The sequence below is a fragment of the Macrotis lagotis genome, chromosome 1 (genome assembly GCF_037893015.1).
Source record: "Macrotis lagotis isolate mMagLag1 chromosome 1, bilby.v1.9.chrom.fasta, whole genome shotgun sequence".
NCBI classification, from domain to species: domain Eukaryota; kingdom Metazoa; phylum Chordata; class Mammalia; order Peramelemorphia; family Peramelidae; genus Macrotis; species Macrotis lagotis.
Genome location: NC_133658.1, coordinates 43,926,790 through 43,949,200, shown reverse-complemented (window position 1 = coordinate 43,949,200; position 22,411 = coordinate 43,926,790). Strand labels below are relative to the sequence as shown.

The window sequence follows — 22,411 nt, the reverse complement described above, 5'->3', positions numbered from 1 at the left end:
ACCCAGTATTGTGGCAGATTGGTTCTTGGAGTCCATAATCAGCATGGCTGCTTGTGTGTATGGAGAGTTAGCTGGAAATGTCCCAACCCTCTAGAAAGGCTAGCTTTGAGTGCTCTACCTTTTGATCTCCAGTTATCTTGATCCATATCTGGCCACTAGACCCAGATGACTTTGGAGAAGAAAGTGACCTTGTACAGACCCCCCCCCCCCCCCCCCCCCGCTCCAATCCAGTGCCATGTCAACGCCACCCTGATTTAAGGTCTTTTCTTTGAGACTGAAGAAACAGCATCATCATCATCATCATCATCATCATCATCATCACACTTTCAGTCAGAGAAGAGACAAGGCAGAGGGAATTGAGGTGTTGAGTGTACATACTGAGTTAGCCTAATGAGGAGGTTTCAGGTGATCAGTTATCTTGAGTGGGATATAATCTGTAGAGTCCAAACCAAGCCGAGCTGATGATAGAAACTGGAGAGTTAAAAGACAGAGAAGGAACTGTGGCGTTTAAATGCAGACCAAAGCTTTAATTTTTAAAAGATGTCTTCTGTATTATGTCTTTTTTCTCTCTAATTTTTTCTTCTGTTTGGATTCGATTCTTCTTTCACAATATAATTAATATGGATCTATGTTTAGCATGCTTATATACTTGTATAGCGTATATTAGATTCTGTCAAAGGAGGGGGAGGGAGAAAAATGTAAAACTTATAACATTGCAGAATAATTGATTGTCGAAACTACCTTTGCATGTGGTTGTAACAATATATAAAATATTTAAATAAAAAAAGAAAGTGGATAATTAGCATTTAGATAATGATGTTGATGTTTGTCCTTCCTTAAAGAAGACCATGACATCACAGAAGTGATGTCATAAAAAACACTTGAATAGAATTGGAGTGAGGGGGGGCAAGGGGGACTGTGCTAAGTCACCAGCCTCACTTTCTCTTCCAAAACCATCTGGGTTCAGTGGCCAGTTATGAATCAGAACAACTGGAGATGGCCCTGAATGCAGAGGCAATCAGGGTTAAATGACTTGCTCAAGTTCACACTGCTGGTGTCAAGCATCTGGGCTGGATTCTAACTGCCATCCTTTTGCTCAAAGATCAGTGCTCTGTGCACTCTGCCACCTGGTTGTGATTATATTGCCCAAATTCTCTAATGAGCAAAATCCAGGTGATACAGAGGATTGAGTCAAGAAGACTCATCTTCCTGAGTACAATTCTAATCTCAGATAGCTGTGTGACCCTGGGCAAGTCCCTTTATACTGTTTGCCTTAGTTATTCATCTGTAAAATGATCTGGAGAAGGAAATGGCAAACTATTTTTTTTTTTTTTTACCAAGAAAACCCCCAGGTGGTACAGTGGATAGAGCACTGGCCCTGGAGTCAGGAGTATGGGCCTCAGACACTTAATAATGACCTAGCTATGTGGCCTTGGGCAAGCCACTTAACCCCATTGCCTTGCAAAAAAAAATATATATAAAAAAAAAAAGAAAGCCCCAAATGCCACACAACTGAACAGCAAAGTTAACTATTATCAAGTTGTTGGTAGAATTGTAAAAAGGGCTAGTCATTCTGGATTTCTGTTGGGAATTATGTAAAAAAAAATGGAGTCCCTTTGACCCATACCTATGACATGCCTAGGCTTTGTTCATGAGTGAATAAAAAAACATTTATTATGCACTTCTGCATGGGTTCAGTTCTAAGACTACAAAGAAAAGGGAGTCCATCTAGTTTCTTATGAGTTCACCCTCTTTCACAATGTAATTAATATGGATCTATGTTTAGCATAGTCATTCCTGGTGTTCCCCATCCTCCTCCTCCTCCTCCTCCTCCTCCTCCTCCTCCTCCTATTACAGTCCCTGCAGATTCCAGGGTACCTGGGCCTGTAGCAGTCTTTCCTGCTGCCAACTAGTGCTTCAAAATTACTGGTAACATAAAGGGAAAATTTTGATATGAAGAAGAAAAAGGAGCTAATTAAAGAACCTGGTGGGTCAAAAGTCTGTCACAGAATTTTTCAGACATTGCATTGAATGCTGTGCTTTTCTTCTTGTTTATCTTTCTGTTCCATTTGTCTCAACTGAACAGGCTTTAGTACCTTGCAATCCTTGTCTTAGAGTGTCAGTCAGTCAGTAAACATCTATGGTCATTATGCCAGCTAACAACATGGGATGCAAAGAGGGGCAAAAGAATACTCTTAGGGAGTTCACAGTGTAATTGGGGAAGGGTCAAAACAAACATTTATATACAAGTAAGCTATATACAGGATAAACTGTAGAATTAAGGGACTTAGGGCTGGAGAAAGTGAGATTTTTAACTGGGACTTGAAGAAGAAATGAGCCTAGTTAAAAGTGCCAGGGATTGGGAAATGATGTCTTTGCATTTTATTTACATTTTCTCTTAAATACTAGATACTTTGATCTTTGGGGTGTAAATGTAGTATTTATATCCTTTTTATCTGTTTATATGCTCTAAGAAAGCAAATTGAAGCAAGAATCCAAAGTTTCTCCAAATATTTATAACATTGATAGAAAACTGTAAAAAGTGACTACTTGTAGTCTTTTGGGGAATAACTACCCCAATATTGCACTATTACTGTCCTATAGGAAATGATGAAGATGGAGAATTCAGCGAAATATGGACCTATCTGTATGAACTGATAAAAATGGAAAAACAGAACTAAGGAAACTCTTAAGGGAAGGTGAACTCTTGAGTGGTGGGAAAACCTGTGAAGGCTCTAGAGAAGAGATAATGAAACATTACTTTATGACAGATGTAGAGGATGGTTAGAATATGCATACATACACACATACATACATACATGTATGCATACATACATACATCTGTATTCTGTTTGTCTATGCAGAAAGACAGACTATTGAATGTTTTTGCTTAATAGTATTTTCTTTTAAGAAAGGGTTCTGTAGTGGACTAAACAAACTGATGAAGGACAGGGCAATAATAAAATATTAAGAATGCTGTTATGATAGTAATTTGAAAAGGTTTACATGTACATCTGTCAAGATGTCAAGAGTAACAAATAGCAAAACTTATATAATTTAAAAATAACAAAAAAAGAGACATCAATACTATATATATGTGCCACCTGGCATAACACTGTAGTATTTAAAGGAAAGGATTAACTGGATTACAAAAAGGTCTAGGTTTTAAGACAGTAATTGTAAGGTACTTTAAGTGTGTTGTGTCTCTTTCAAAGTTACCAAAAGGTAAATGAGAAGAAAATTATGGAATGTTTGAAAAATTAGATGTGATAGAGCTTTGACAAGTCAGACTCTTTAGCTAACCCCCTTTTTCTTCCTCATTGAAATATTTTCTCTTTGTGTTTTCAGAATTTCATTCTTGAGAGCTTCCTATCCCTCCTGGGCTGACTTCCCCAGTAGAATTTTAGTCCAGGGGAATGCTACCTCTCCTTTCACTGAACACTTTGAAATCTACTCTCCCAAAATCTAAGGTATGTGTCAGACTATGACCAATTTTCCTTTCCTCCATATCACAAATTTTAAAATGGAGAACCCTAAAGGTTCTGAACATTTCTAGTTCAGCAACTGTTCTTCCTTGTTAGAATTCAGTTCTGAAGGACTGTTTCTCTGTTTAGGTTTTTCTCTTTTTGAAGGATGAGATGATTAAAGCAAACTAAGAGATTGGGTTGTTCTCCTTTTGGCAGAGAGAGAACTGCAGTGTATGTCTGAGTAATTGTAATTTTCCATTGTTAACTATGCATGATTCTGTGACTGGCTTGTTTCCCAAACTGTTCAACTATTTCCTCTTTCTGTTGAGGTGGTCTGTAGCATAGCTTACTTGCAACATCATTTCTTTTTCTGGATCCTTTGATTTTTACCCAAATGCTCTTCAGCATGTTACCAGAACTCTTTGTTTCTTGAATATCCTCACTAGGTATGTATATTTGATGGTTCCTTCCATTTCACTCCCCTCTCACTTTTGACTAGGTCCCATCTTCACTCTACACCTTTCTTCCCTCTTACCCATAACAAAGGGCCACCTAAGCATCTTTTTGCTTATTTTTTTTTTTAGGTTTTTGCAAGGCAAATGGGATCAAGTGGCTTGCCCAAAGCCACACAGCTAAGTAATTATTAAGTATCTGAGGCTGGATTTGAACTCAGGTACTCCTGACTCCAGGGCCGGTGCTCTATCCACTGCCCCTTGCTTATTCTTCTAATATCTCTCTCTCCCTTCTTTTTTCCTTTTCTTTCTTCCAAGATCTTTCCAAATTACCCAAAAGGTAAAATCTTCCTTGTAATTTCTGAAAGCTTCTGAAAATGTTTCTTTAAACTTTTCTTTTAGAAAGTGAGATTTATTCTTTTGTAGTAGTCAGTAAGTAAGTGCAACCCGTATTCAAACTACTGGGCTAAACTCTGGGGATAAGGATAAGAAAAAGACAGAAAGGCCCTGTACTTGAGGAACTCAAAGCGAGACCTGCTGGAGATCCAGGAGGCTGAGTTTTTAGGGTTGAAACTTATCCTGGGGAAGGCCCAATATTCCTGGAGGAGAACCTGGACAAAGCAGCTGATGGGAAATTAAGATCCAGATGGGAGAGAAAGCAATTTGTTATATACTTGGAGAAAATAGCCATGAAATTCTAGGTGTCCTTGGTTTAGTGATTATGAGTCATATCTCACAAGCATGGCATAACCTTAGGGAAAGTTATCCTAGTAGGAAAGTATTTATGGTAGCCAAGAACCAGTGTCAATGGGAGAATGCATTATGATGCTTGAAAGTAGTGGCAGATCATACAAGCTGATGACTATGAAGAAAGAATTCAGGGCAGCTTAAAAGAAATTAAATGTACTGATGCACAATGAGGTGAGCAGAACTGTTGAAATAGTGTTGTTAGGGCAAAAGAGCTGATGGGCACCATGATTGCTTGTAACTTCACTGATCTGTTGGTGAGGCTAATATTAAGGAGGGTAGAAAGAGGATATATTGTTAACTGTGGCAAGTGTGTTGATTTTGTTTCCTAAGTTGTGCTTTGTTGTAAGGAAAGGATCTCTTGGGAGAGTGGTTAGAATAATTAGTGTCAACAATGTTTAAAAACAAATATATTGGGGGCGACTAGGTGGTGTAGTGGATAAAGTGGATAAAGTCAGGAGTACCTGGGTTCAAATCCAGTCTCAGACACTTAATAATTACCTAGCTGTGTGGCCTTGGGCAAGGCACTTAACCCCGTTTGCCTTGCAAAAGCCTAAAGTAAATAAATAAATAAATAAATATAAATAAATAAATATATTTAAAACTTACTCATCTAGTCTTGAACCACCCCCTCCCTTAAAAAAATAAAAAGCATCATAGGACTTCATAAACAGAGTTGCTTAGTTTTTTCATGGTAAAAGTTAAGAGAATTTTTAAAGATTTTTGGGCAGGATAAGTATGGAGAAATGGTATTGGCATTGTTACTATTATTTAGTCATTGAATTCTTCATGACTGTATGGACCATGGTGTTCTTGACAATAGATACTTTTGCCTTTTTTTTCTCCAGTAAATTAAGGCAAACAAGCTCAGTGACTTGCCGCAGGATCATATAACAGAGTCTGAGTCAGGCTTTGACTGAGGTCTTCCTGACTCAGGCCCAATACTCTTATGTGCACTGAACCATCTAGCTCCTTTAAAAAAAAAAGTTTTTTTAAAAAATTTGAATGATAGTGGTCCATAGAGAAGCTAGAGTCAGGAAGTCCACTTTAGAAGTCTTGTCTGGGATCTAGAGGCCCTGGACCAGAGTGCTGACAGTGAAGAAGGAAGCAGGCATGGTAGAAAGACATGGAGTAAAAATCCACTGGACTGGGGCGGCTAGGTGGCGCAGTGGATAAAGCACCGGCCTTGGAGTCAGGAGTAACTGGGTTCAAATCCGGTCTCAGACACTTAATGATCACCTAGCTGTGTGGCCTTGGACAAGCCACTTAACCCCATTTGCCTTGCAAAAAAAAAAAAACCCTAAAAAAATCCACTGGACTTAGAGGCTATGGAGGAATTTGAAGTATAAAAGAAGGAGGGCTCTGTCAGGGACTTACAAACTTTTGAACCCAGATTGCTGGATGAAAGTTTGTTATTTATCCCTGGCCTGGGGTGCTGTCCATAGAATCATACTGAAACCAGACTTTAAGGAATTACTACAGGTACTAGTGGAGGAAGCATGCAGAAGTGGGATGTGTACAGACATATATGTATAAAATGTTTGAAAATAAAAGAACTAACAAGGTGATAGAATTGATGATTTTTTTCCAAGGTGGGACAGGTAGGGAACCCTATGGCAAGTGAGGAAAATGTGGACAATGTGTCTCATCTGTGATGAGGAAAGACATGAAATTGGAGAATTGGTGAAAATAATTGGATGTGTCAGGATTAGACCTTATTAAAATTGACTTGAATGTTCTGCAGATCTCTTTTATAAACCTATTATGACCCTTCAAAAACTTCCTTTTAAGTTGACAAGCAGCTTGGTTTAAGAATATGTCAAGCATAAAGTACTAAAACATGATTTATGTTTTAGTCCTGGTGGCTGTGCCCTTGAGCTAGCTAACAGTTTGTTTCTACCTCAGTTTTCTCAATTTTTAATGGTAAGAGTTGAATTTCTTAATTTTTTTCCCTTTTAGCATTTTAGTTATGATTCTGTTATTAAATTGACAGGTTTTTTTTGAGTCTGTGAAGAGTATTATTGATACCTAGCAGGAGCTGTTTCTTCATATCCTTCAGATTCTCTTCCTGTAGCCTTTTCTTTGCCTCAGAGATTGAATTTAATAGAGCACACTAGAGATGCCAATGGGTCTTTTGGCCATAAAGGAATTGTCACCATGGTACTTGATATTGCAAGGCCATCTTAGGGTGGAGTCAAACAATTGGGCATTTATACCTTTCAGGCACTATTTCATAAGCCTTGGAGATTTCCAAGGAAGAAGGCCAAAATTGACTTAAATGCCACCCTGATGAACCCCCTGGGAAAAGTACCAAATACCTACTGTGCAGAGAAGTGGCAATTTGAAATAGGCAACTGATTGCTTTAGAAGTTTGATATGACAAAAATAGGACAAAATTAATCCAAAACTGGGATTTTGTCATAAGAGTTTCCCAGTGAATCCTTAGACTCCCTGAAGAATGGGAATTTGAGGATAAATTAATGAACTGTTAGAAAATTTGTATTTTGCTTATTGTAATATAAAAAGTACAGAATTTTTCTTCAAACAGTGAGACTTTTAATTCTTCAAAGTTAACATCTACCCTGCCATTTTGTCACATTTAATTAATTATGGCATCAGCAGATGTGCATTTAAAAAAAAAAGACAACTCTAATTTATAAATTGTTCTCATTTTCTCAGCTTCTCATAGATGTGTTACATGGTAATCCAAAATGTTACTGATTGTAGTATAGCTTGTCAGAAAATGTTATCCAATTGAATCACTCTAGAAGTAAACACTCTGGAAGCAGAGAAGTAATGCCATCATGCCAGTATGTTTAAGGTTCTAAGTTAATGAACTTAAATTCAAAGGACCCATGGGGTCTTTAATAGTCCTTATTGCAGTACAAGAGCTTTGAGACTCCTGGAGAAAAGGGCGGTGGGAATTTGAAAGTTTGTGGAGAAATACCTGAATGTTCAACATTTTCAAAGCATTTCTTAGATGCTTCAAATATCCTTGATTTCCTTGCTCGGGGCTTTCCCTCCCTAATGCACAATCACTTTCATTTTTGTAAGTGTGTGGCTGTTCTCAGAAAGAGCCCCCTCCCCATTTAGTGAGGCTAGTTCTTCTTCCACAAAATGTCAGTTGTCCCTGGACTTGGACTAGAAGCCACTTGGTAAGCTGGCCAAAGCTTGCCAGGAGCTGTTGCTAGTCATTAGAGCCTAGGTCTGGAGTGGAAGTTTTTATTTTTTATTTAATTTTTATTTAATTTGCTATGTTTTACAGCAGAAACTCCAACCTCTTCCTCAACTTCTTCCTCTACAGCTAAGTGGTATAATGGGGAAGTATGAGATTTGAGCTGAGAGTTTGAATCCTGCTTCAGATGTGATTAACTGTGTGTCCTAAAGCAAATCATTTAAGCTCAGCCTCAGTTTCATCATCTGCAAAATGAGGTTAACAATAGCATCATCTTCCGGGAGTATTAGAAGGTTCAAATGAGAGAACATAGAAGAGCTGGACGAGCCTGGTCAAAAGGGTTCCCTAAGTGATTGAGGAATGGCGGTGGTGTCTCTCTGCAGTTGTCGATTTCATCAGCGTCCATAGGGTTGACTGTCTTTTTCCCGAAGCTTTCGTCTCTTCTCTCTGTGCCCTAAGCTTCAGTCCCAGTCTCTCTGCCTCTATGGCTTCCCTTTCTAAGGGACAAGTCATGTAGTCCTGGGCCAAGTCTGGTCACCTCCACCTCCTATGCATCCCTTTCTTGCTGCACTCTGCACAGGTCCTTGCCCTCTCTGTACCTATCCTGTCTTCACTTTGGTATTCCTTAAGCCCACCTCTTCCCTTTCTTTCCCTTTCAGACCAAGAAGTTTTAGTGGCTCCTGCTGCCTGTAGAGAAATAGCAGACTCTCCTGGTTTGGTGCTGGAAACTCTGACCTGGTCCTTCCAGGCTGATAAAACTGATCAGTGAATAAGCATTTATGAAGTACTTCCTATGCTAAGTACTGGGGCCATATAGGAAGGTGAAGATACATTCAGTAACTAGGTGATAGAAGGACCAGGATGGCTTTCTTCCACTGGAGCAGAGTCTTGAAGGGAGCCAGAGAAACCAAGAGGCTGAGTGTGGGGGGAACAGAATGTTGTGGCCAATGAAGAGCCAGCCAGAAGACTGGAAAGGTAGGAAGGCCCCAGAGAGGCTTAATAATGTTCAGTGGAGGAGACTATGCTTGGAGCTAGAGTACTGGAGCTCACTGGGGATGGGGGTCAGACTCTACAACTTAGAAAAGTAGAGGATGGACCAGAGTGGGGAGAGGCTTGAGGCAAGGGCACTTGTCAACAGGGGCATAATGAGAGCCTGAATGAGGGTGGCAGCTCTAGGAACGAAGACTACGAAAGAGGTTTGACAAGAGAGATAACCAGGCCTATCTATCACTGGCGCTGTCTGCCTGTCAGGTGAGTGAGCAGGCAGAGTCCAGGAGGACAGGAGAGCTTTGGACCTCAAGAGTAACAAACTTGGAGTATACATCTAGCAGTAGGGGAGTTTTGGGGCTGGGTCCAGACAAAGAATTCTGGTTGGGGTTTATTGGACTTAAGAGTTCTTTGTGAAATATCTGTTCTCCAACATACAAGACAAGCAGCCATTGTCTCTAATCTCATTTTATTTTCTCATTATCTTTCCACTTTTCTTACTATCATATTCCATTCATTGATTGAGTCTGTACTTTTCTTCATTATTGTACTCATTTTTACCTGTTGGGTTCTGATCCTGAAGTACCTTCTCTACTTTGTTCAAGAACACCCCCCCCCCCCCCCATACAATTAAATTCAGTAACTATTATTCAGATTTGATCAGATAGGGGAACATGGATATGGTGCATTTATGGATAATGGCAGGGTCATAGACCATCTTCATGTGTCTATGAGGTGACTAGAGAGGAGTAGGTCATGGGAGGTAAGTTGAAGAACTATCTGTAAAAGTCCAGTTCTTTTCCCATCAGCTGTTCTGTGCAGGTTCTTCAATTAGGCTTTCCCTAGTATAATCTTCTGACCTGAAATGTCACCCTCCTGGCCATGGGTGCCACCTGGAGCCTCCAGCAGGCTCTCTGCTCTATCTGGGGCTGGAAGGCTTCCTTTATCAAGGGCTCAGATCTTTCCAGCACTATTACCTTCAAGGAGGGCACTGTCTCTAGAATCATACTGAAATCAGACTTCAGGGTGTTATTATAGGAGCTAGTGGAGGAAGCATGCAGAAGGGGGAAAATGTGCAGATGTATATATATTAAAACATTTGAAAATAAAAGAGCTCACACGGTGATAGATTTGATGATTTTTTTCGAAGGTATGGAACCTTGTGGCAAGTGAGAAAAATGTGGACAATGTTTCCTAACTGTGGAGGCAAGTTTAATTTCAAAGTGAGGGAAATGGCCTTCAAGCAAGGGAGCTCTTGAGGCATTATGGGGAGATGGCTTGGCAGTGAGTTGTAGCCCTGACAATAAGGGGTAACAGCAGCAGTGAGACAGTTTGATTCATGGTCAGAGCATGGGTACTTGTCTAAGCTTGTCCGACCTCAGAGAACACCTGGTGCTGGTCAAAGCAATATAATAATTATATGATTTTGCCAGAGGATGAGTGCAAAGGATTGTTGTTATGCCAAGCTTGCTGGGCCTTAGTACTGGAAAACAGGGTGTCTCCTAATATCTTGACACTGGTGATAGAGGAGGAGTGCTGCTTCCTATTTGACAGTGGTTAAGGGAAAGCCTGGAAGTGGCAGTGGAAAAAAAGGGAAACCTTCCAATCCTCCTCTCAGAGCAACCTGGGCTAGAAAGAGTGGTGGGGAAAACCAGGTCTCATTGAAAGAAAAAGATCTAAAAAACTACATTATAAAGCAGCAGTCTTTAGGATTTAGACAATAAAGAAGTGATGCCTTAAGCTGGTTAGGAGAAGAAGGAATAGTTTATCAGATTTATGGAGAAGGGAGGAATCTATGACCAAATGGTTTATTTTGATTACATTAAATTTAAAAAGTTTTTACACAAGTAGAACTAATGCATTCAAGATTAGAAGGAATATAGAAAGTTGGGAAACAATTTTTACAACTCACATTTATGATAAAGAACTCATTTCTAAAATATATAGAGAACTGAGTCAATATATAAGAATACAAGGCATTCCTCAATTGATAAATGGTAATTATGAGCAAGCAGTTTTCAGATGAACAAATTAAAGTTAATTTGTTGACACTGGTGATATGGAGATTTAATGATCCTCAAAGGAGGAGTGATTCCTGTTTGACAGGAAATTAAAGTTAAATAATCTTATTTTAAAAATGCTTTAAATAATTTTTGATTAGAGAAATACAAATATACTAAAATAATTGGCAAAAATAAAACAAGAAAGTTATCAATATTGGAGAGGATGTGAGAAAACTTGGTACAGTAATATACTGTAGATGGAATTGTGAACTGATCCAACCATTTTGGAGAATAATTGGAACAATAAAATGTCTGTGTGTGTGTGTGTGTGTGTGTGTGGACACGTACCCTTTGATCCAGTAATACTGCTGGACCTTTGTCCCAAAGAGATAATAGAAACTGGGAAAAATCCCACATGTACACAAAAATATTTATAGCAGCTCTTTTTGTAGTGGTAAAGAAATGGATGATGAGAGAGAGAATGCCCCATCAATTGGGGAATGGCTGAATAAATTGTATATGAATGTGGTGGACTACTATTTTTTGTATGAAATCATGCATGAATAGACTTCAGAAGAATCTGAAAGACTCACATGAGCTGATGCTGAGTGGAGTGAGAAGAACCAGGAAAACTTTGCACATATTAACTACATCATTGTGAGATGATCAACTATGATGGACTTTGCTCCTCTCAGCAGTTCAGTGATCCAGAACAATTCTAAAAGACTTGTGATGGAAAATGTCTTCTACATCCAGAGAAAAAACTATGGAGTCTGAATATAGAACAAAGCATGCTATAAAACTCATTTTATGATTTTTTTCTTTTTTCTCATTTTTCCCTTTTGTTTTGATTCTTCTTTTATAACGTGACTGATAGGGAAAATGTCAGATGTGATTGTGCATGTAAAACCTGTATCAGATTACTCACTGTCATGTGGAGGGGGGAGGGAAAAGAGGGAGAAAGAAAAATGTAGAATTCTAAAACCTACAAAAAGATATATGTTGAAAACAATCTTTGCATGTAATTGAAAAAATAAAAACATTCAAAAGAAAGGGAAAGACTTAAGCTGAAAGCTAGTTTGTTATCAATTGGTGATGGTGAGATTGGGTTGAGGAGGCAGGAATTAAGGAGATAAATGAAGAAGATCAGTTAGAACTATTCTTAGGTGGGTGCTGGGTAGAACAGAATTTCCATTGGGAGGGAAAAGATAAGACTAGATGAAAGTATATTAATTATCAAGGACTCAGTTATCCTAAGTTAGTAATCACGATCCTCAGGGGTTAGCAGTGGGTTAGGGTTGCCCCAGGGTCTGTCAGGGACTGTAGCTGAAAACTGGTAGGGGGAGGGAGGGAGAAGGTGGAAAGGTGTTTTTGGTGGGGTTATTGGAAACTGGAGGCAATGCCAGGAGTACAATAAAATGGCTGTCCTAAGTAGATTAAGCTCTGCCTCTCCTTAGCTCACTTTAAATATTGAAGTTTAGATAACTAAAACTTTTTAATTAATAAAATTGATTAAATACTTGAAATTCTCCTTTTGATAAAGGTTTGAAAACCTTGGATTTGATGCTTGTTCCTGAGCTGATTTATTGAAATCAATAACCTTCAGTCAATGGTTATCTGAAAAATAGAGGAGTCATATGCCTAGAATAGACTGTCAGAGATACAGATTGGGTTAGATTTTCATTTCAGGGTACTTTCAAGTGACTACTTGATTGGTGTTATTATTGGCTCTGATATATACATACATTTTTGTAATCTGTGCATTTTACAGCTTCTTTCAAATACCCAAAGGACTGGTAACATATCTTAGATAAACCTTTAATGTTTATAAAGCATTTTTTTAATTACTGCCTTGTGACTTGGGTAATAAAAGTCTTAGCCCCATTTTATAGGTGAGGAAACTTAAGACTCAGGTTTCCTAGGATTTGAGATATATATATGTATATATGTGTTATATATATATATATATATATATATATATATATATATATGTTATTTTATTTAATATTGAAGCTCTTTTCTGTACCACTCTGTCAGTCACACTTATATTAATAGCTAGCATTTTATCCAGTGCTTTAAGGTTGGTAAAGTACTTTTCCTATGTTTTCTGATTTTATATCTCTATTAGGTAGTTTATTGAACTTAAGTCTATAACTGATTAACTACATTTTGAGGCCTTTTAAATTATCCCTATGACTGTAGATGTTATCTATACTGGATATTAATCTAGTAGGCAACTAGGTGATAGAGAGGACAGAGCACTTGGATTTGGAGTCTGGAAGACTGATCTTCCTGAGTTTTAAGGTGACCTCAGACCCATCCTAGCTATGTGTCCCAGGGCACTTACCCCTGTTTGCCTCAGTTACCTCTTCTGTATGTAGCCAGTCCAGCATTGTTGACAAGAAAACCCCAAATGGGTTCACAGAGAGTCAGACAGGATTGAAAAATGACTTAATAATAATAACATTAGAAGGAGGTAGTAATTGAAAACTCTATTTTGTATAGCATAAACTTGGTTTTGGGACTGGGCAGAAGAATGTGCTAGTCCCTTAAGTTCCTGGACTGTCCAAATAACAGGAAGATCATTGAGCCCATTAGACATTAATTTTTAAATGCTCATTAGTACAGCCTTTCTAGATTTGTTGAAGTTTCTGCAGCCTTATGATTTTTTAATGTCTCCAAGTACTATTTTTTTAAAAGCTAAATTCCAGAGTAATGAAGAAACATGAAACATACTTAGCTCCATTCAAAAAATATATTTATCTGAATGAACTCTTTCCACACCGCTAAGCCTTTTTAGTTTGAAGAGCCAACTCCAAAAACCAGTTCAGAGATCATAAGACAGACTTTAAAGAGCAGTTATACAATTTACAATTGATCTTAGCATGTGAGACTCTTTTTTTTTTTTAAGGTTTTTTGCAAACCCATGGGGTTAAGTGGCTTGCCCATGGTCACACAGCTAGGTAATTAAGAGGCCGGATTTGAACTCAGGTACTCCTGACTCCAGGGCCGGTGTTCTATCCACTGTGCTGCCTAACTGCCCCAGCACATGGGACTCTTAAAATTTTCCTCACCACTTATGAAAAATCTTATTGGTTATTTTTATTTGTGTCTGACTCTTGGTGATCACATTTGAGACATTCTTGGCAGAGATCCTGGAGAAAGTGGGCTTCTAGCAAAGGTCAAATTATAGCTTTTATATGTCATAGAAGGGAAGAGAGTTAAGGTGGGTACTAGGATTCCTTCTGGTTTTGAAATTCTGAGATTTATTCATGAAATCATTTGGTATATAATTTTGAATAATGCATGTGATTAATTCATAAACTTTGAACCAGTGAGTATAATTGTAGTTGTGTTGATTTTCCAGTTCTCCCCAAAGACCACTAAACTAAAGATTATATCTTTTTTATATTAACATTTCAGCTTCATTTGCTCTTTTGTTAAAGGCTAAATGTAAAGTGGTAAACAATGATGCAGTTGAATTTCCAAGTTTAAGAAATCAATATTAATAAGGAAAGTAATTTCATTTTTTTTTTTTTTTTTTTTGGCAAGGCAGTGGGGTTAAGTGGCTTGCCCAAGGCCATACAGCTAGGTAATTACTAAGTGTCTGAGGCAGAACTTGAACCCAGGCACTCCTGACTCCAAGGCCAGTGCTCTATCCACTGCACCACCTAGCCACCCCAGTAATTTCATTTTAACATTTTTCCAAATTTTTACACCACAAGTATTTTCCCAACGACTATACATTCTAAAAGACTTGGTTTTGTGATCTCCTAGCTGTTCTAATGGCCATAAAATGTCACTGGAAAGCTTGGCCTTCATTTAAGCAAATTTAAAAGAAAAAAATGATTAAGAAATTAGTGGGGAAAGTTTGAGAAACAAGCCACTTACTCAAGAATTGTGTAAAAAAATTTTTTTTTCTGACTTTATTTAGTGTTTGTATTAAGTATCCATTTTATTTTGTGCTTTATTCTGGATTACTTATAAGTCCCGATGGTGCCATCTGTAGTTGAAATATACTGTGGAATGCTGCTGTGTTTTAAGAAATGATAAGCTGGTTGACTTTAGAAAAACATGGAAAGACTTGCATGAAATAATGGAGTAAAATGAACAGAACAGAGAAAGAACATTGCATACAGTAACATCAATATTATTCTAATTGTGAACAACAAAGTTATTCTGAGTATTATAAATATGCAAATCAACTACAAAAGGCCTATGAAGGTAGATATTTATTTATGTATATATATGTACATATATACATATATACATACATACACACATCAGTATATGATCCAGTACTGCTTCATTGGTAATAAATTGTATTTCTTTAAGTGCCCTATTTTAAAAAAATTCAGCAAACATGTAGAGCCATCTGTGTTCAGAGCATTGTGCAATAGATTTGAAGTATCCAAAAAGAAAATGAAATTAGTCCTTGACCTCAGGGAATTGACCCCCTGGATAGGTTGGAAGACAGATGAGTTAAGTAAAATAGAAGATAATTTGAGGGTAGAGAGATCTAAAGAGGATCAGAAATATTTTTGTAAAAAAGCAGCTTTGGTGTTTTTTTATTTAAGAGTTTTAAGCTGGTGGTTTTTAACTGACTTTTTTTCCATGGTATAACTGATCTAGGTTGAATGTAATGAGAGAGAAATCATATCCTAAGGAAGAAAAATAAAGTATAAAAGATAGCAAAATTACTTAATAAGATAACAGGTTTTTTTTCTTCTAAATTGAAGGTAATAGTTTTTGGTCTTTGTTGAAGCTCCACAATTCTTTCTCTGGATACAGATGTCATTCTCCATCGCAGATAGACCAAAATTGTCCCTGATTGTTGCACTGATGGGATGAGCAAATCCATCAAGGTTGATCATCACCCCCATGTTGCTGTTAGGGTATACAATGTTTTTCTGGTTCTGCTCATCTCGCTCCAACTTTGGTATTTTTGTGGTATCATTGTTGGTATTTTTGAACGGAGCTAAGGAATTTAAGAGGAAATGCATTTCAGGCATGACAATGGTCCGGGCAGAGGTAGAAAAGCATGAGATGAAATCCAAGTTTGGGGAATGGGAAATAGAGAAATTTGACTACTATATAGACTGTGGGGAAAATTATACAAAAATAGAAATTTAGACTGTAACAAGACTTTAATTACAAAATTGAGGAGTTTGTTTCTTGTTCTAGAGGCAGTAGATAGCCACTGGATAAGTGTGAGCACAAGAATAGCATAGTCATATGAATTGGAAAAAGGATGAACTAGTAGCTAGGAAGACTTATTAGGTAGGCCTTACAATAGTTCAGTTCAAAAGAGAACTATAGTTTAGAAGAAATAAGAACCTGAAGATGGCCCTGGCTGTGTGATTGTCAAGATAGGAAGAGACAAATGTGGAAATAGAATTGACTGGATTTGTTAAGGGTATTGAGGGCAGAATGATAACCTGTGAGTGACTTCAGGAATTGGGAGGAATCATGCTGCCCTCAGTAGAAATATAGTAATTTGGAGGTGCCAAGATGGGGATGAGTATTTTTAGACATGTTAAGATGTCTAGGAGACATTCAGGAAGAGTTGTCCTTAATAATGAATGTTGTGACAAAATTGCAGCCAAAGTAGTCACTAAAGAAAAAAAGCATATTCTTACTATCCTACTACTATTAACCAAACTGAAAAAGAAGTGAGTCTGCAAATAGATAAATTGGACAAAAAAATTTTAAGCTCATAGAAATGATATAACTAAAAGCTGATTCTTTGAAAAGACTAATAAAATTAATATAATGTTGACAAATCTATCAAAAGTTGGCAGACAATTAGATTAACAGAATAGTAAAGAAACAAAGTGAAATCACACCAACAAAAATTAGTACACATTACACAAATTATTCTCAAGTATTGAGGAAGAAAACATCCTAATATATTTCTTCTATGAAGCAAATGTAGTTCAAATATCTAAACTGTAGACTAATATTATTCATGCACAACAATTTTTAAAATTCATTCATCCTGACCACGTTGGAATTATATCACAAATGCAAGGATGCTTCATCATTAGGAAAACAATTAACATAATCATATTAAAACCAGAACTGTCCAAAATCGCATGATTATCTTAGTAAATGAGGTAAAGGACTTTAATAAAGTTCAAGACTCATCTATGCTAAAAGCCTTAGTATAAATCAAGGTGCATCTTTTTTAACATCCTAAAAATATTTAAACCAAATGGAAATAATGCTTTTCAGTAGGGATACTTTAGAATCTTTTCTTTTCCAAAAATAAAAAAGTAAATAAAGACTGCCTATTCTTTGATATAGTTCTGCATTTGCTAGTAATTGCATTGAAATAAGAGCAAGAAATTAAAAGCATAAAGATAGGTAGAAGGGATCAAACTATTCCTATTTCCTGATGATATGGTAGTTTACTTAGAAAATCCTAGGGAATAAGAAAGCTATTAATTCAGATAATGGCTTCAAGTAAAATGTAGGCTACAATGTAAAGTGCCAAAAATTTTCCATGCAGTTACAAAATCCAAGAGGAAATAAGTGAAAGGGAAATCCCTGTCCAAATAATTACCCTCCCCCAAATTAAATATCTGAGGATCATCTAACTATAGCACACAAAAATAAATTCTATAGAATTGATTCTAAGTGGCTCCTTAAAGAAATAAAGAGCAACTTAAATAACTGGTGTTCAGTGCTCATGTTTGGACCTTGCTAATATTATAAAATGATGATGCTACCAAAGTTAATTTAGGAATTTGCTATACCAATCTTATCATAGGAATACTTTATAGAATACAATGAAATAGGGACAATTAATTTGGTTAAAAATAAAAATCTAGAATATGAAGGGGAAAACTGAAAAAGTGATATCAGTAAACAGGAATGTTACTTCTAGGTCTGAAAAGTCTGTTGTAAAGCAGCAGTCATCAAACCTTATTGGTTAAAAAAAAGAGAAGCAGATTAAAGAGAAGAAAGAATCAGAAACTGGGATTCAGTTACCCCAAACTGGAAAACATAAATTATTTAGGTCCAGATTTTTTTTTGTTTTGTTTTTTAGGTTTTTGCTAGGCAATGGGGTTAAGTGGCTTGCCCAAGGCCACACAGCTAGGTAATATTTAAGTGTCTGAGACCGGATTTGAACCCAGGTACTCCTGATTCCAGGGCTGGTGCTTTATCTACTGCGCCACCTAGCCACCCCAACATAAATTATTTAGGAAAGAACTTCTATTTGGTTAAAACTACTGGGAAACTGGAAAGCAATCTAGCAGAAATTAGATTTTGACCAATTCCTCACATCATATTTCACAATATGAATAAGTATCCAAATGGATACATATGGGAAAGTAATGTGTAAATAATAGTAGCACTTACAGAAGACAACTAACTGCCAATATGAAACAGAAAGACTTCTGAACAACAGAATCGTTACACCTATGATAAGATGATCTTTGTATTATTAGATCTGTTTGATAAGAGTTTGATATCTCCCTTTCCGTGCTGCCCAGAAGAGGGTTCCATACGGCATTGTTCATGGTTTCCGTCATAACTTTCAAGGGAAACTTTCACAATGTCCGGAGCTCTGGATGTCTTGCAGATGGAGGAGGAGGATGTCCTCAAATTCCTTGCTGCAGGCACCCATTTGGGTGGCACCAATTTGGACTTCCAGATGGAACAGTATATCTACAAAAGGAAGAGTGACGGCATCTATATCATTAATTTGAAGAGAACTTGGGAAAAGCTTCTGCTGGCAGCTCATGCCATTGTTGCCATTGGAAATCCAGCTGATGTTAGTGTCATCTCATCTGGGAACATTGGCCAGAGAGCTGTTCTGAAATTTGCTGCTGCCACTGGTGCCACACCTATTGCTGGACACTTCACCCCGGGCACCTTCACTAACCAGATCCAGGCAGCTTTCAGGGAGCCTCGCCTCTTGGTGGTCATTGATCCTCGTGCAGATCATCAACCTTTGACTGAAGCATTATATGTTAACCTTCCAACCATTGCACTGTGCAACAGACTCCCCACTTCACTATGTGGACATTGCCATTCCATTTAACAACAAGGGAGCTTACTCAGTGGGTCTGATGTGGATGCTGGCCCGAGAAGTCCTGTGGATGTGTAGTATCATTGCCCATGAGCACCCATGGGAGGTCATGCCTGATCTTTACTTCTACAGAGGTCCAGAGGCGATTGAAAAGGAAGAGCAGGGACGGCTAGGTGGTGCAGTGGATAAAGCACCGGCCCTGGAGTCAGGAGTACCTGGGTTCAAATCCGGTCTCAGACACTTAATAATAATTACCTAGCTGTGTGGCCTTGGGCAAGCCACTTAACCCCACTGCCTTGCAAAAAAAATAAAAAAGAAAAAGAAAAGGAAGAGTAGGCCACAGCTGAGAAGGCAGTGACAAAGGAGGAATTTCAGAGTGAATAGACTGCACCTGCCCCAGAATTCACTGCTGCTCAGCCAGAGGTGGTTGATTGGTCTGAGGGCATCCAGGTGCCATCTGTGCCCATTCAGCAGTTCCCTATTGAAGATTGGAGTACTTAGCCAGCTACTGAGGACTGGTCTGCAGCTCCTACTGCTCAGGCCACTGAATGGGTAGGAACTACCACAGAGTGGTCCTAAGTTTTACCCTGATGCTCTAATAGTGTTGGAAAAATGCTGATGGAAAATAAACATTGGTTTCTTTAACCAAAAAAAAGTTTGATATCAAGATACTTAGATATAATTTATGCACACACACCCACACACACAGATACATGCACTCACACACCATCAAAACCATTCCTGATAAGTAAGAGTATGAACAAACAGTAGTCAAAAGATTTGCAAGATGTTAGCAATCATATGAAAGACTACTCCAAAGCACTAATAAGAGTAGTGCAAATCAAAACAGATTTTTAACCTCAAACCCTGTGAACTGGCAAATATGACAAAAGATGGAAATAGTTTATATTGAAGGAATTATGGAAAGTTAGAAACACTATATTGTCAATAGAGCTGTGAATGAGTACAATAATTTTGGGAAACAATTTGAAATTATGCAAATAGTGACTAAAATATCCATCCTTTTTAAACACAGTAATTCCATTAATAATTTTAGTATATCAAGGAGGCCATTGATAGAAGAAAGTTCTTGTATACTGCAAAATATGTATAGCTGTACTTTTTGTGATAGCAAAGAATTGTAAATAAAATAGTTATCCATTGATTGGAGAATGACTAAAAAAAGTTTAACACTCCATTTTTAACGTTCATTTTTAAAAAATTGAGTTCCAAATTATCTCCTTCCTTCTAGTTCCTCCCCCATCACTTGAGAAAACAAATAATATTGTATCAATCATTCATGTGATGGCTTAATAAATTATGTTTATAAGTACAATGGGTTATTACTTTATTGGAAGAAATGATGCATGTGATGAAAGTATGGAAAGATCTATTTGAACTGATATTAGAGAAATCAGCAAGTAGTATAAAGAGAATGTTGCAAAATTACAAACAAGTACATCCCATAGGAAGATAAAGAAGATATTCCTATTGAATAGAGCTGGGAAATCTGCAAGTATTGTACAATGCTCATGTTTTCAGGTTTGATTATGCTGATCTTTTTCCTTTTTTAAAAAAAAAATTGCTATATGGGATGACTTTCTGGGAGAGGGAGGGAAATAAATTATGTAAATATATTTTATTTAAAAGTTTAAAAATCCAAATAAGCAAAATGACTCTTGACAAGATGTGGAGCCGAGAAGAGAAAATGCAAACTGAATTTACCGAATTATTTGTTTTTTTCCCCTTGAACTCCTATGGTTCAATTATTGCTATGCAGGTGATTCCTACATCTTTAATGTATTTCCTGAATACTAGTCTTTTACCAATACTTGTCTTTTTGATACTTTTATCTTCCTATCCCACTGTCCTTTCAAAGTCAACATATATGTATGACCAAAAGGGAATCCATTATCTTTTCCACTACTCCTACCTTTCCTTAGTTTAAATGTTTTGTTTGTTTTAAACAATCCATATGGTGTAGTCATAAAAATGTTTGATTTGGAGTTAAGAACACCTGGTTTGAACCTCATTTAAAATATTAGCCCTTTGACTCTGGGGAAAATTCATTACCTCTACAAGCCTAATTTCCTTATCTAAACTTAAGTAATAGGACCTATCTCACAGTTGAAAACATTAAGTGAAATAGTATATGATGTGCTTTCCAAACTTTAAGTACCTTAAAAATTTTTAGTTTATTGTTAAGGTATTTTAATTTCTTTTGATGGAATTCAGACAGAAAACAACTTTAGGAATAGTAGCCAACTTGTTCTTATTCTCTAATGTTCTACAAGATGGATAAAATAACCTACATGAATTATTAGGTTGTCCAACTTCTTTAAAGACAATCTTTCTAGGGCAGCTAGGTGGCACAGTAGATAGAGCACCTGCCCTGGAGTCAGGAGTACCCGAGTTCAAATGTGGCCTCAGACACTTAATAATTACCTAGTTGTATAGCCTTGAAAAAAAAACCCTAAAAAAAAGATAATCTTTCTATAATTTCTGGTATCAGTGAACCCCATCTAGAATTGCTGTCATAAAACCCTTTCTTTCAATAAAGTGATCTGTATGAGTCAACCTTTTTTTTGTGACTACTTTGTCAGCACAGATGTCTCTCATGAAGAGCCCTTTGATTCCATTCATGGGTTTTAGTTGATTCAGACTTCCACCCAGAGGTTATTCACTTTGGATGATGTTCCACAAATCTTCCATCAGTCTATATTATTGGTTGCTTGAGGAGGTTTGTACAAAAATATTTCTCTAAGTCTTTAACCTGTTCAATCTGTTGCAGATGTCCTTTTTTTGACTTTAGTTACTGAGTTTTCATTGTTGGCTAAGATGGTAGAGAGAAGACAGGCACAGTTCTAAAGTCTCTTGATCTTCCGTCATAAATAATATGAAACAAACCTCTTAACAGAAATCCGATCAACAAAACCCAGAAAGAAAAGCCAGTAGAAGAACATTTATCTCAGGATTTGTCTTCTGCAATCGTGAGTGAGTCTGGGCACAGAGGATGGACTCTGCTGGTAGCCTGGGAACCTGGATTAGCCCCAATTAGTGATTAGCCTGATTAGCTACTGGGCTGGAACTGGGACCCTGTCCGAGAACCAGACAGGCTTGACTTGATCAATGGCAGGGCTAGAGCTTGGTCAGCATTGGGGGCTTGGGTCAACTAGGGAGCAAGAGGCATTGGTGGTGTCTCTGAACCTCTGGAGCTTGCCAGCAGGGCTAGAGGGAGAGTTTCTGTGCGGGAGAGCTGAAGTTATTAATCCCTGGGCTCCTCTGGTTTGAAGGAACTCAAGAGTCCACACCTCCATTTCAGTTGAAGCCTCTTCCCAAAACAAATTACAGACTACCTCTGCCCTAGGTGCAAGGTGTGTGAGCTGCAGAACCAGCTCAGCTGACAATAGGGAGAGTGATCACCTCACCTCAGGGTATAGCTCACCATTGATCAAAGATAAAAGTATTTAACAGCTTCAATCACTCCCTCCAGGCCAAGGGAGAGGACCTCAATCAAGGTCACAGACACTCCAGAGAAAGCA

General features: G+C 37.6%; 1 protein-coding gene across 2 annotated transcripts in view; it reads left to right on the top strand.

Annotated features, from left to right (window-relative positions):
• The window catches only part of GLG1 (golgi glycoprotein 1), a 128,762-nt gene that overhangs the window by 20,812 nt on the left and 85,539 nt on the right, over positions 1 to 22,411 (top strand). Inside the window, exon 1 of one of the 2 annotated variants that reach the window (XM_074199499.1) lies at positions 240 to 3,470. The exons of the other annotated variant lie outside the window; for it this stretch is intronic. Coding sequence (XP_074055600.1) covers positions 3,417 to 3,470 — 54 coding nt within the window. The 5' untranslated portion in view covers positions 240 to 3,416. Of the gene's footprint in view, positions 1 to 239; positions 3,471 to 22,411 lie in introns of those variants that run through there. 2 annotated transcript variants of the gene reach the window in all.